The 16,186-nt window shown below is 37.6% G+C and overlaps 1 protein-coding gene across 1 annotated transcript in view; it reads right to left on the bottom strand.

The window, feature by feature from the left end:
• Positions 1-6,452: 6,452 nt before the first annotated feature.
• Positions 6,453-16,186, bottom strand: part of STPG2 (sperm tail PG-rich repeat containing 2) — a 537,907-nt gene continuing 528,173 nt past the window's right edge. The window contains 2 exon segments of the mRNA XM_037831459.1: positions 6,453-6,479; positions 6,705-6,820. Coding sequence (XP_037687387.1) covers positions 6,453-6,479; positions 6,705-6,820 — 143 coding nt within the window.

Raw genomic sequence — 16,186 nt, forward strand, 5'->3', positions numbered from 1 at the left:
AGTCTCTCACCATTGAGTACTATGCTGGCTGTGGGTTTTTCATATATGCTCTTTATCATGTTGAGGAAGTTTCCTTCAATTCCTACCTTTTGAAGTGTTTTTATCAAAAAGGGATGTTGGATTTTGTCAAATGCTTTTTCAGCATCTATTGAGATGATCAATTGATTTTTCCCTTTTGAGTTTTTAATGTGTTCTAATACATTGATTGTTTTTCTTATGTTGAACCATCCTTGCATGCCTGGAATGAACCCCACTTGGTCATGGTGTATGATTTTTTTAATGTGTCTTTGGATTCGATTTGCAAGTATTTTGTTGAGGATTTTTGCATCTATATTCATTAGGGAGATTGGCCGGTAGTTTTCCTTTTTTGTAGCATCTTTGCCTGGTTTTGGTATTAGATTGATGTTAGCTTCATAAAATGAGTTAGGTAGTGTTCCATTTTCTTCAGTGTTTTGAAAGAGTTTGAGTAAGATTGGTGTCAGTTCTTTCTGGAAAGTTTGGTAGAATTCCCCTGTGAAGCCATCTGGCCCTGGGCATTTATTTGTGGGAAGATTTTTGATGACTGATTGGATCTCTTTGCTTGTGATGGGTTGGTTGAGGTCTTCTATTTCTTCTCTGGTCAGTCTAGGTTGTTCATATGTTTCCAGGAAATTGTCCATTTCTTCTACATTATCCAGTTTGTTGCCATACAGTTGTTCATAATATCCTCTTATAATTTTTTTAATTTCTTCAGGATCTGCAGTTATGTCACCTTTTTCATTCATTATTTTGTTTATATGGGTCTTCTCTCTTTTTGATTTTGTCAGTCTAGCTAGGGGCTTGTCAATCTTGTTGATCTTCTCAAAGAACCAACTTTTGGTGATATTTATCCTCTCTATTGTTTTTTTGTTCTCTATGTCATTTATTTCTGCTTTAATCCTTGTTATTTCTTTTCTTCTACTTGGTTTAGGATTGGTTTGCTGTTCATTTCCTAGCTTCTTCAGTTGATCCATTAGTTCTTTGATTTTGGCTCTTTCTTCCTTTTTAATATATGCGTTTAGTGCTATAAATTTCCCCCTTAGCACTGCTTTTGCTGCATCCCATAGGTTTTGGTATGTTGTGTTCTCATTTTCATTCGTCTCTATATATTTAGCAATTTCTCTTGCTATTTCTTCTTTAACCCACTGATTGTTTAGGAGTGTGTTGTTTAACCTCCAGGTATTTGTGAATTTTCTAAGTCTCTGATGGTTATTGACTTCTAATTGTATTCCATTGTGGTCAGAGAATGTGCTTTGAATAATTTCAATCTTTTTAAATTTATTGAGGCTTGTTTTATGTCCCAGCATATGATCTATTCTGGAGAAAGTTCCATGAGCACTAGAAAAGTATGTGTATCCTGGTGATTTGGGATGTAATGTCCTGTATATGTCTGTTAAATCTAATTCATTTATCAGATTGTTTAGGTTTTCAATTTCCTTATTGGTCCTCTGTCTGGTTGATCTATCTATAGGAGAGAGTGATGTGTTGAAGTCTCCCACAATTATTGTGGAAACATCAATTACTTCCTTTAGTTTTGCCAGTGTTTCTCTCATGTATTTTGTGGCACTTTGATTGGGTGCATAGACATTTACGATTGTTATTTCTTCTTGCTGAATTGCCCCTTTTATTAGTATGTAGTGGCCTTCTTTGTCTCTCAAAACATCCCTGCATTTGAAGTCTATTTTATCTGAGATTAATATTGCTACACCTGCTTTCTTTTGCCTGTAGCTGGCATGAAATATTTTTTTCCATCCTTTCACTTTCAGTTTCTTTGTGTCCCTGTGTCTAAGATGAGTCTCTTGTATGCAACATATTCATGGTTCATTTTTTTTGATCCATTCTGCGAATCTATATCTTTTAATTGGGGAGTTTAATCCATTTACATTCAACGTTATAACCGTGAAGGCATTTCTTGAATCAGCCATCTTATCCTTTGGTTTATGTTTGCCATATTTTTCCGTCTCTCTATTAATATCCTTTATTGTACTCATACCGAATCTCTTTAGTACTGAACCTTTCTCCAAGTCTCTCTGTCCTGTCTTTGTTTCTCTGTCTGTAGGGCTCCCTTGAGTATCTCCAGTAGGGCAGGTCTCTTGTTAGCAAATTCTCTCAGCATTTGTTTGTCTGTGAAAAATTTAAGCTCTCACTCAAATTTGAAGGAGAGCTTTGCTGGATAAAGTATTCTTGGCTGGAAATTTTTCTCATTCAGAATTTTAAATATATCGTGCCACTGCCTTCTCGCCTCCATGGTGGCTGCTGAGTAGTCACTACTTAGTCTTATGCTGTTTCCTTTGTATGTGGTGAATTGCTTTTCTCTTGCTGCATTCAGAACTTGCTCCTTCTCTTCTGTGTTTGACAGTGTGATCAGTATATGTCTCGGAGTGGGTTTATTTGGATTTATTCTATTTGGAGTTCGCTGAGCATTTATGATTTGTGTATTTATGTTGTTTAGAAGATTTGGGAAGTTTTCCCCAACAATTTCTTTGAATACTCTTCCTAGACCTTTACCCTTTTCTTCCCCTTCTGGGACACCAATGAGTCTTATATTTGGATGTTTCATATTATCTATCATATCCCTGAGGTCCATTTCGATTTTTTCAATTTTTTTCCCCATTCTTTCTTTTATGCTTTCATTTTCCATTCTGTCATCTTCCAGGTCACTGATTCGTTGTTCAACTTCCTCTAGTCTTGTACTATGAGTGTCCAGAATCTTTTTAATTTGGTCAACAGTTTCTTTAATTTCCATAAGATCATCCATTTTTTTATTTAGTCTTGCAATGTCTTCTTTATGCTCTTCTAGAGTCTTCTTGATTTCCTTTATATCCCGTACTATGGTCTCCTTCATCTTTAGTTCTTTGAGTAGCTGCTCTAGGTGCTGTGTCTCTTCTGATCTTTTGATTTGGGTGCTTGGGCTTGGGTTATCCATATCGTCTGGTTTTTTCATATGCTTTATAATTTTCTGTTGTTTTTGGCCTCGTGGCATTTGCTGAACTTGATAGGGTTCTTTTAGGGTTTGTAGACCTATTGAAGTCCTTATCTCTAATTTATCAGATCTACAGCTTCGTGGAGTATACTTTCTCTAACTAACCAGCAGGTGGCATCCACGAGCCACCTGTTCTCCACAAGCCAGTTCTCCCCTGCTTAGCCTTTTTGGTGAGTGGGGGAGTGAGTCTTGTGGGGCCCAATTGGTGTACCAAGCTTGCGTGTGTAGTTGGTTTTGCCTGCCCTGTATGTGGGGCGTGTTTCTGGGCAGTCGGGGAGGGGAGTGGCCCTAACAATCAAATCTCCCTGATGATCCTAGAGTCTTAAAGCTGCTGCAATAGTCTAATCTTTCAGTTCAGTCCTGCCACAGTTTGTCTCTGCCACTGACCCACAAGTCCTTGGTATTGGCGTATGGCTCCTGAGACTTGCAAGTGGGCCCCTCTTCCAGGCTGTGCACCCCGGGTCCTCTGTTGAGGGATGACTGTGCTATGTCACAGGTGAGTGCCGTCCCCCGAGGGCAGTTCTGGGCTGCTGGGCTGTGTAGGGAGGCTCCCAGTCTTCTCAAATGATGGCTGAATGGAGCTTTGTTAATTCACACTGCTCCACCTTCCCAACTCTGGGACAATCAGCTGAGGTTGCAGGGAAGGCTAATGTCCACGCCCAGTTTTGTGGTGTGTGCCTGTTATTTGAAGCACTTCCATCACACTGGGTTGTCTGGGGCAGCTCTGGGCTATGGGGCTGGCAATGGGCAGGAGTGTTTCCTGTCCACCAGGATGGTGGCTGTGAGCGGACACCCCCCTTTTCTTGGGAAGTTGTGGTGTTTAGTGAATTTTGTCAGCCACTGGATTATTGCCTTTTGTCTCAGAGCTCTCTTAGTTCTGCTCTTGACTTGACGTGCCCAAATTGCAATTCTTTGAAGCTTTCTGTATTGGGCTTCAGATTTCGCTGATCTCAGCAGTTCGACATTTTCATGAGTGTTGTATTAAGTATGCCCAAAGACAGATTGCTCTGTGGTGTCCAGTCCACGCAGTTCCTGGCTTTCTACCTACTTTCCTGGAGGAGTAACTAAAACTTACAGCTCACCAGTCTGCCATCTTGCCCCGCTTCCCCTAGTTAACTTTAAATATTATTATAAGTACCACCAGCATTGGACAGTTTGGGATCCAATGAATATATGAGACATTAAAAAAGGAGAGTCATCTGATGACAGAAGTCATACACATTTAAGTACTTCTTAAGTAGAATCCGATATTGCAGACCTAAGTCAATGTTATAAATTTCTAGAATCATTTTTTTCTATAAAAAGAATATAAGATGCTTAATTCAAATATGTCCTAAAAAGAGTCATCATCTTAAATTTCTTAAAGCCATGCAAAAAGAAAGAAGCATTAAATTAAAAAATAAGTGCAGGCTATAATAAAGGAACTTAGTAATTTATCAGCCTATCAGCTTATAACATGTTTTGACTTTCAAGAAAGAAAAAATGAAAAATTATTTGTTACAGGTATGTTTCACATTCTTAAAGGAAAAAAATGGCACTGGGAAGATAAAACAAATGACAGACTCAGTTTTCAACAGAAAATTTACCTTGCAATCCAGTATATGTTAGTTTGAAACTTCAGGTAATACCTTATTAAACATCATTATTAAGCCCATAATGTTTTCTCCAAACACGGAACACAATTTTCCATAATGTCTATGGGGAAGCATAAATATAAGTTCACATTAAATTTATAAAATTTTAATGAAAGAAAAAGTTTAACATCTTTAATGCTAGAAAGATTAATTGATACATCCTCTATAAAGATTGCATCACAAAAGTAAAAAGGATAAAATCAGATTTACTGACATTTATTATTTTTTTATATGATTAAAATCAGCTTAAAAAGAGAGAAGAAAGTGTTCAGATAAAATTTAATATGATCAGCAGGTAGGTCATTCTGTCATTTTCAGTAATGACTTTGGTTGGAATCTGGCTTCCTTAAACAAAGCCATGAATTGTGGGGCTAAAATAAATATTCAAATTTGTACCCAATGACAGATAGCTAGCTAGCTAACTAGCTAGCTAGATAGATAGATGTTAGATAGATAGATAGATAGATAGATAGATAGATAGATAGGCAGGCAGTCAGGTGGAAGTAAATAATGGACCTAAGGTACAACTGTTGGTAACCTAATAGATGACAACACTAGTTCTTAGTTCTCCAATATTTTGTTCCCATACAATAAAAAATGAATTCTGAAAATCATGTAAGTGCTCATATTTTACAAGTTTGACCACTACATCTATATATGTACATTTAAAAACTGTCCCCTACAATTTTAGAAAATTACCTTATACTTTAAAATATACACCAAGTGAAGCAGATGACTCTTTTTATAGATTCCTGTATATTTGCCAATTAAAAGATCATTATCAATCATAATACATGATTCATCCCTAAGCAATTCTGGAACCAAAATTGTGCTAAACAATTCTGGGACCAGGCAAAAACAAGCTACTTGCTTCAGGAAATGCTTGCTCCTGGAAGATAAGATTATGAACAGCTAAAATACCTAACTTAAGACGAATAGCTTACTGATTAATACTTGCTTCAAGATGCACCTAACTGTGCCCATCCATCCAAAGTTAACATGTGATAAACTTTGCCCAGTCTCAACCAGTTTCCCATCTTGCAAGATTTGCCATAAAACCATCCAGCCCAGGACATAAAACGTGATACGTATCCTCCTTTGATTTTCCTCTTCTGAAACAGTACTAAGACTCTGTCAAGCTGATTCTCCCTCATGCAGTAAGTCTAATAAAATTAGCTTTTCTTGTTCAGCAGACATTTTAGTTGGTCTTTTTAGGGGACTCAGCATCCAACATACATAATGACAACTCTCATTCTTCATTTTATTTTTCTTCTCTCTTTGATGTTATATTATGGACATATCATTGACATAATGCTAAAAAATTATTTAGATTATGACATTTAAAGTAGAAAAGCCAACATCCTATTCAAATAAATCTGTCATTAACCCAAAAAAGGAACATTCATGTTAATTTGCATTCAGTATTGACTCTTAAAATTATTGTTAAAAGCCATTGTAAAATATTCTATTATCAACAGTTTGTGGGAGTGGGAATATGTAATCTATTTCATCTGAAATCTCAAAAGGGCAATAAAGGTCTATTGCAAACATTATTTCTATAGCCCTGCTAGTTTATTCAAGCCCCCTTCTTACTATCAGAAGGCCCATGGCTTAAAAGAAAACTTTATTCATTATGAATCTAAACTACAGAATCCAAGTTTGTTAAAAGAAAATAAAAGACCAACACTTGATTTTACTGGATCCCCAGGATTTTCTGCTGAATGCCCTAATTAATTCATGATTTCAAATTATTCTCAGAGATTTCAATTTATATATGCAAACAAGTATATTTAAAAAGTTGCAAAGATGTAAATAAATTACATATATAACTGCTGTTGAAGAGGCTAAAAAAAAATAAAAAGTTAAATTTAAATAATGCTTAAATTCTTAAATAATAATTCTAAAAATCTCAGAATATATCTTTAAAAATGTATTCTTTAGCCAGAGGATTTTTGTCAGTCAGTAATATGAATTTAAAATATGGAAAAGAATTTAATGTAGACATTATCAGTACTTTCTGGAAATCACTCTATTCTTTTGTCTTTGGTAACAGTGAAATATTGACAAACCTCATATGTCGCTGGACCAGGAGTAATCTCCTTAGGATCTTCAAAACACTTTGATGCTTTAACAAATAAAGGTATGCGGCAAGATTTCTTTAAAACAGGATTGTATGTTGTGGGTCCTAAGAGAAAACAAAAGTAAAAATGAAGTATTGATTTATTTGATTTATTTAAAATTATTAATTTTGGTCACAAGAATATTATTCTCAGATTCATATTCTTAATGTACAAATTTAGCCAGAAACAATCTTGGACCCATTGTTTTTTAATGCTTACATTCATTCAGTTTGTGTTTATATATATGATGAGCACAAAATAGTGACATCTGCTTACCCAATAATTGAACGCAGTATATAGTAATGTGAAAAAAAAAAAGGAAACAGTACCCCCTCAAGATATACATACATCATGAAAAAAAATGATATCTAACACTTATATTTCCTAAACACTTATTCACAAGTTCATTGAGGAGAAATTGCTTAAATTGCATTTGGTAATATGAATAGTATTTAAGGAAGCAGAAAAGATGTTTAACAGTATTCTGGGCATTAAATGCGATAGAAACCTAGGCTCAGAGATGGAATTTCCATGGAATATTTGGATGTAGTAAACAGATTGGTTGATTGGAACAGGGCCTAATCTTAAGGAAGCATTGTTTTTCAAACTGTATTCTATAATTCCCCCAAATTCCAACAAAGCAACCAGAAGAATTGTGAAGGTAAAGCCCAAACTAAAGAGACTTGAATATTTTTCATCGGCAACATCAGTGATTTAATAATTTATCCGCTTGGGTTCTAGGATAGGTTTTCTTTAACAAAAGTCTTCTACTAATTAAGGAAAAAAAAACACTTCAAAACCACTGCCACAGGCAGGGCATAGCTCTTGAAAGTGTGTAATGAAAGGATATTCATAAAGAAAATGGTAGCTTAAGAATTAAACTCTAGCAGTACTGTGTAGTGCGGGATGACTTGAGGATGGTCTGTTTGGGGGATAATCTGATGAGGATTTTACTAACACTTGTAAGGGAAAGAAAGAACAACTCAGGTAACAGGTGAAATGAATATTGAGTGATTGAAAGGAGATAAAAATGAATACTGTGAAGGAAATAAACAAAGAAGGAAGGCACCATTTGGAGAGAAACATCATAAATTTGATTTTGAACCAGTTATGTCTGAAAAGGTGGCACAGGATATCCAATAGGAATGTCCAGAAGACAATTAGAGATATATGAGTATAGCTCAGGTGAGAAAGCCAGCCTAGAGAAAAAGAATGGAGCTACTCATTTGGCGGCAGCAGTTGAGTTTCTCTAAGTGAAAGTTGTTCCTGGTTCTTTATTAGTTGTTCCAGGGGGACTAAAGAGCTTCCACTCCTCTCTATGCCACTATCATAGATCCTTCCCACAGTGTCTCTTTAATGCCATCTAATTTAGTTTAATTTATCATCACTCTTGTACAGTTACATTCTACATGCTCTGTGGCAGCCTCTCCATGGAGTCTTATTGTTCCTTGAAACATTTGAAATAGTAAATCTATAATATCCTCGTGTAACACAATGTTTAGTATGTGTTCTAGTTTGCTAATGCTGCAGAATGCAAAACACCAGAGATGGATTGGCTTTTATAAAAAGGGGGTTTATTTGGCTACACAGTTATAGTCTTAAGGCCATAAGTGTCCAAGGTAACACATCAGTGATCGGGGACCTTCACTGGAGGATGGCCAATGGCATCCGGAAAACCTCTGTTAGCTGGGGAGGCACGTGGCTGGCGTCTGCTCCAAAATTCTGGTTTCAAAATGGCTTTCTCCCAGGACGTTCCTCTATAGCAAGCTTGTTCCTCTTCAAAACGTCACTCACAGCTGCAGAGTTCCTTCTCTTTGAGTCAGCACGTTTATATGGCTCCACTGATCAAGGCCCACCCTGAATGGGTGGGGCGACACCTCCATGGAAATATCCCATCAGTTATCATCTACAGTTGGGTGGGGTGCATCTTCATGCAAACAACCTAATCCAAACGTTCCAAGTTAATCCCCACTATTATGTCTGCCCCATAAGATTGCATCAAAGAACATGGCTTTTTCTGGGGGACATAATACATTCAAACTGGCACATTCTACCCCCTGGACCCCAGAAAAACATACTGTTTCCAAATACAAAATACATTCATCCCACAATACCACAGAAACTTAAATCATTTCAGTAACAATAGTTAAGTACAAGATCCCATTAAAATCAAATATAGACGTGGTCAGTCCTAAGGCATACTTTTCCTTTAGTTTTGGATCTGTGGACTTAGAACAAGTTATATGCTTCCAATATACAAAGGAGGGACATTCATAGGGTAAACATTCCCACTGCCATAAGGAGAAAGCATAAGGAAAACAGGGTTAACAGGACCAAAACAGTTCCTAAAACCCACAGGACAAACTCCATTAGATTTCAAAGTCTGAGAGTCATTTACAGAACAATGTTGCATCCTTGGGGCTTGAGAGAGCAGGAGTCTAACCCTTCCTAAGGGCCTTTGTGGAAGCCCTTTCCTCTCCAAACACTTGGGTGAGTGCTCCAACATATCCACACATTGGGGAGACCACCTTCTCGGCCCCACCCTCCTCAAACCTCGGGGCAGCTCCCGGATTCCCTTCCATCTCTGGGGCACATGCTCAACCCCTTCAGAAGAGTGGGGTGGCAGCCAGGCTCTCCCCAATTCCCTGGGAATGTGCTCCACCCTCTATGGGACCTTGGGTGGCAAAACTCTTCCAGAGCATCAAGGTGGAATGCCCACCCTCGACCTCCGGGGCAAACTCACCCTTTCCATGCATGTGGGCTGCTCCACTCTCCCAGCCCGAGACCTCTTGACTCCAGACCTCAACCTCCATGGCTCTGTCTTCGAAGAAATTTTTCCTTCAATTTGTTTCTTGTCTGCCTCCTCCAGTCCAGACCAGCAATGGCTCTGTCTATAAAGATCTCACAAATTCTGTTGGCTTTGCATGAAGCATTCAGGGGTCAGAGCCATCAGACAATAGGACTTTTCACAAATCCTTTCTGGCTAATTCCATCTCCAATCTTGGCTTCTACTGAAATAGCGGCTGGGTTCCATGTTTGGTTACATCCTCACATTAGGCTGTAGCTTCTGGGATTCCACCCACTGGAAGCTCGTAATTTTCCAAGCCATTCCAATATGTTTGGTATTTGCAAACTCAGCAGCAAAAGCACCCCACTCTCGGTACCAAAATCTGTTCTAGTTTGCTAATGCTGCAGAATGCAAAACACCAGAGATGGATTGGCTTTTATAAAAAGGGGGATTATTTGGCTACACAGTTACAGTCTTAAGGCCATAAAGTGTCGAAGGTAACACATCAGTGATCGGGGACCTTCACTGGAGGATGGCCAATGGCATCCGGAAAACCTCTGTTAGCTGGGAAGGCACGTGGCTGGCGTCTGCTCCAAAATTCTGGTTTCAAAATGGCTTTCTCCCAGGACGTTCCTCTCTAGCAAGCTTGTTCCTCTTCAAAACGTCACAGCTGCACTGAGTTCCTTCTCTTTGAGTCAGCACATTTATCTGGCTCCACTGATCAACACCCACCCTGAATGGGTAGGGCCACACCTCCAAGGAAATTTCCCATCAGTTATCATCTACAGTTGGGTGGGGTGCATCTCCATGCAAACAACCTAATCCAAACATTCCAACTTAATCCCCACTATTATGTCTGCCCCATAAGATTGCATCAAAGAACATGGCTTTTTCTGGGGGACATAATGCATTCAAACCAACACAGTATGTGATAGAAATTCCATAAGTATTGGTTAAGATATGAATGAAAGAAATAACCTCTCCTTATTTGCCCCCTTTGAAGTTGTACTAGCTGGATTCTATTCACTAGTCTGTCTCCTTTAACTCTTCTCCTTACTCCACCATTTTCTACATGTAGTCCCAAGGTTCAGTCCTCAGTTAATTTTCTCTTTCATAGTCAACTAGTAAATAATACAGAATAACTGCAGGGGGATAAACGTGACTGTCCACTCATCATAAACCAACCTGAATTGGGAGGAATGCCCAAGATGGCAGCATAAAACCTGTAAGTAAAAACTATGGATCCAAACCAGGAGCCCCCTGCCCCCACAGCCCAAGCTGCAAAGCCTCATGGTGCTAGATAGAAGCTCTCTCCCAGCAAGTGAATATAGCTCAGCTGAGCTCCAACTGGGGTTTTAATTAACAAGTGTGGACTGCTCCTTACAAGCTATGAATCCCCAACAAGCAGAGAGAAGCTTTGGGTGATGACTGACCTTGGAGAGCCAGAGGGTGGCCATGGACTGGACCTGAAGGGGGCTTCCTGTCCCTGTTTTGGTTCAGTGGAGAAAGCCTCAGCCATTTTCAGTTCCCAGTGCTCTGACCCAGACAAGGGTGGAGATAGCAGAGGCAGAGTCTATTCAAATGCTAATGACCTTTCCCTAGGGGGGTTCTCTTCCCTAAGAAGAAAGGGGTGGGGCCCAGCCCTACTACCTGCCTTCCATTCAGAACCAGACCCCAGAGCCTGGGGGAAAACAGCCATGGGCCACATCTCCTTACACCAGTCTGGAGTTACAGGCTGACAGGCACCACCTGCTGGGCAGAAAAGCACAGTGACCTGAGGCATCACAGGGCATACCAATTTTCTAAGACACACCTTCAGGGAAACTGGACACTGAATATTTCTTCTTTCTGGGACCTGAGCCCATTCTGGTCTGGGAAAACCTGATTGGGTAACCAAGGAAACCATGCCTAGACAATAGAGAACTACAACTTACACTAAGAAAAACAAAGTTATGGCCCAGTCAAAGGAACAAACTTACACTTCAACTGAGATATAGGAATTGAAACAACTAATAATAAGTCAATTCAAAAAGTTTAGGGAAGAAATGGTGAAAGAGATGAACCGTATAATGAAAACACTGGGTGTGAATAAGGTAGAAATTAAAACTTCGAAAAACCAACTGGCAGAATCTATGGAAATGAAAGGCACAACACAAGAGATGAAAGACACAATGGAAACACACAACAGCAGATCTCAAGAGGCAGAAGAAAACACTAAGGAACTGGAGAACAAGGCACCTGAAAGCCTACACACAAAAGAACAAATAGAGAAAAGAGTGGAAAAATACGAGCAACATCTCCAGGAGCTTAAGGACAAAATGAAAAGCAAGAATGTACATGCCACTGGTGTCCCAGAAGGAGAAGAGAAGGGAAAAAGGGCAGAAGCAATAATAGAGGAAATAATCAATGAATATTTCCCATCTCTTACAAAAGACATAAAATTATGCATCCAAGAAGCGTGGCATACCCCAAAAGAATAGATCTGAATAGGCCTATGCCAAGACACTTAGTAATCAGATTATCAAACATCAAAGATAAAGAGAATCCTGAAAACAGCTAGAGAAAAGTGATCCATCACATAGAAAGGAAGCTTGATAAGACTATGTGTGGATTTCTCAATAAAAACCATGGAGTCAAGAAGGAAGAGGGGTGATATATTTAAGATACTGAAAGAGAAAAACCACCAACTAAGAATCCTATATCTGGCAAAACTATCCTTCAAATATGAGGGAGAGCTTAAAACATTCTCTGACAAACAAACAATGACAGAGTTTGTGAACAAGATACCTACTCTACAGGAAACACTAAACAAAGCACTGCAGACAGAAAGGACAAGGCAGGAGTGAGAGGTTTCGAAAACAACTGTGGGAGATAATAGCACAGCAATGTAAGTACACTGAACAAAGAAGAATGTGAGTATGGTTCAAAGAGGAAGGTTGGGACCATGTGGGACACCAGAACAAATGACGAAGGATAAAAACTGGGACTGTGTAACTCAGGGAAACCTAGGGTGCTCAATGATTTTAATAAAAGGTACAAATATGCTTTTACATGAGGTAGAACAAAGGAATGTCAACATTGCAAGGTGTTAAAAATTGGGTGGGATTGGGGGGAAATACAATCAGTGCAAACTAGAGAATAATTTACAGAAACATTGTATTATGCTTCCTTTAATATAACAAAGGCTATATACCAAAGCTAAATGCATATGGGGGGGTGGGGAATAGGGGAAGGTTATGGGACTCCTGGCATCTGTGATGTTGTCTGACTGTTTATTCTACTTTAGGTTAATGCTATCTTTCCTTTTGTTGCTTTCTAGCTGTCAAGTTTTGTTTTTTTGTTTGTTTGTTTTTCTCTCTCTCTCTTCTTTTTCTTTTGAGTCTCTGCCTTCTTTGACTATTCCTCCTTCTTTGTGGAAGAAATGGAGATGTCCTTATATAGGTAATGGCAATGGTACTGAATACATAAATATGTAGTCACAGGGAACCAATGATTGTTTACTTAGGATGGAATGTATGGTGTGTGAACAAAACAATCTTAAAAGAAATGGGCTAATGAAGAAAGCTTGAGGGCACTATCTTGAGTGAAATAAGACAGACACATAAAGGCAAATATTGCAGGGTCTCACTGATATGAACTAATTACAATATGTAAATTCATAAACATGAAATATAAGTTACCAGGCTACAGAATGAGGCTAAAGAATGGGGAGCAGTTGCTTATCATGAGCACAATCTTCAAGTAGGGTGAACTTAAACATTTGGAAATGGACAGGGGTGATGGTAGCATGTTATGAGAATAACTAACAGTACTGAAAGGTGTGTGAAGGTGGTAGAAAGGGTAAGTTCAGAGTCACGTATGTCAGCAGAAGGAAAGTTGGAAGTTATAAGATGGGAATGTATAAAACAGTGAATCTTGTGGTGGACAATGTCCGTGATTAACTCTACAAATATTAGAAATCTCTCTCACGAAATAGAAAAAATGTATGATGCTATAACTAGAAGTTTATAATAGAAAGTCATATAGGAAAAAAATATATACCAATTGCAAACTATACACTATAGTTAGTAGCATTTTAACATTCTTTCGTCAACAGTAACAAATGTACTATACCAAAACTATGAATCAATAATGGAGGGGGTTGTGGTTGGGGGTATGGGAGGATTTGAGTTTCCTTTTTTTGTCTTTATTTCTTTTCTGGAGTAATGAAAATGTTATAAAAATTGAAAAAAAATTGTGTTGATGGATGCACAGCTGTATGATAGTACCATGGGCAACTGATTGGAAACTTTGGATCTTTGGATAGTTGCATGGTATGTCAACAATCTAAATGAAATATATATATATATATATATATATATATATATATATATATATATACAAAAAGAAAAAAGAAACACTGTGGGGAGAGAAACTAGAAACTTGGGGCACAGAATATTGACAGTGAACATTGACAATGAAATAGGAGAGTGAGAATAGAGGTATTAAAAGCAAACAAAATCAATGCCTCTATTTCCCTTGTAAACATGCAATTCAAAACCACTTAGTTTGAAGAATAATTCCTGTTGATGGCTTAAATTTTTAAATATTTTAGAACTGATAGGTTCAAGATGAAACACTTAATGCTTTAGCTTCAATAATATAGGACATTTCAAAATTTAAAACAAAAGATGATATTTAGGTTTTAGCTCAATCAATCTAATATCAATTCAATTAAAGTTAATGATACCACAATATGATGCCCTTGAAAGAAGGTAATGTATTTTGTTCTACCAAGTGACAAGTGAAGTGTTGTAACAAATACCATCTTTTTTTTAGGTGGAACCACTGCTTTTATTTTTTAATGCATTTTTATTGTTATTAGAACAATTCTGTTTACAGAAAAAATCATTGAAATAGTACAGAGTTCCCATATACCACTCTCACTCACAGTTTTACACATTTTTAACATTTTGCACTAGAGTGCAGTAATTTTGTTACACTTGATGAAACAATATTATTATAATATTAACTATAGTCCATGGTTTACATAAGGTTCCACTCTGTGTTAGAGAGTTCTATGTTTTATTGTTTGTTTTTTGCATTCTAGTAACATTTATACAACCTGAAACTTCCCATTTTTTTTCCACTTTCAATTATACAATGCAGCAAATAACATCTTATTTTACAACAATAGCATGCACGACTTTGGAATACTATAGATATAATTTATCTTTATACTTCAGATAATTAATGAACACACACACATACAATACCTTTCCAAATATTTTTTTTTTACATTTTATTTTCAAATAAATTCAAAGTTACAGGAACAGTTGGAAAAACAATACAAACCCCATACACAGAACTCCAGCATTCCCTGACCCCCCGATACCCCGATCCACTAACTTTAACATGTTGTCACACCGCTACTTCTTTCCCTCCCTCGCTCCCTATCTATCATCCATCATCTATTGCTCTGTCTTCTGAACATATGAGAGCTAGCTGCACACATCCTTGAACAAACACTATAATTCACATATACAATTCCCATGAACAAGAACATTCTTTTATGCAGTCCCATTAAACGCAGCTAAGAAGTACAAGAGATTCAACAATGATACAAAGCTTACATTCTGTATTTCCTTTTCCTTATGTCTCAACTGTATCCTTTTGAGCCTCCTGTCCTCCATCCTCAGATCACATCCAGGGTCATCCTTGGCATTCAATTGTCATCTATTTAGACTTTTTTTTTTCTTTTTTTCTCAATTGTGGAAACATATATACAGCCTAAATCTTCCCATTCCACCCCCTCCCTAGCATTCCATAGTGGGATTAATCACATTTAGAATGTTGTAATGCTATCAACTTCCCACCATCCATTACTAGAAATTTCCCTTCACCTCAAATAGCAACCCTACACTCATTTCTTAACTCCCCATTGCCCCTTCTGCCATTTCTCTTAACCCATACTCTACTTTTCATCTCTATGGTCATATTCTCTGATAATTTCTTTGTGTTTACTGTGGGGCTTAAAATTAAACTCTTAAATCCATAACAATCTTGTTTTTCTTTGATACCAACTTAATTTCAATAGGACACATAAACTATGTACCTATACTCCTCCATTCCCCCACCTTTATATAGTTCTTGTCAAAAATTATATATTTTACATTGAGTTCAAACCACTGATATGTCATTAGAGTTTGCGTATTTTATATCATGTAGGAAGTAAATAGTGGAGTTAAAGTTCAAAAATTATTGACTTCTATTTGTATTCCATTGTGGTCAGAGATTGTGCTTTGAATATGTTCAATTGTTTTTTTTGTTTTGTTTTGTTTTGTTTTAATTTATTGAGGCTTGTTTTTTGTCCCAGCATATGGTCCATTCTGGAGAAAGATCCGTGATCACTAGAGAAAAATGAGTGTCCTGGTGATTTGGGATGTAAGGGTCTATATATATCTGTTAAAATGCTCTGTGTCTCTTTTTCCTTCCTTTGTTTCACTGTCGGTAGGGCTCCCTTTAGTATCTGAAGTAGGGCAGGTCTTTTATTGGCAAACTCTCTCAGCATTTGTTTGTCTGTGAAAAATTTAAGCTCTCACTCAAATTTGAAGGAGAGTTTTGCTGGATAAAGTATTCTTGGTTGGAAATTTTTCTCTCTCAG

This window comes from Choloepus didactylus, chromosome 3 (assembly GCF_015220235.1).
Source record: "Choloepus didactylus isolate mChoDid1 chromosome 3, mChoDid1.pri, whole genome shotgun sequence".
Classification (NCBI taxonomy): domain Eukaryota; kingdom Metazoa; phylum Chordata; class Mammalia; order Pilosa; family Megalonychidae; genus Choloepus; species Choloepus didactylus.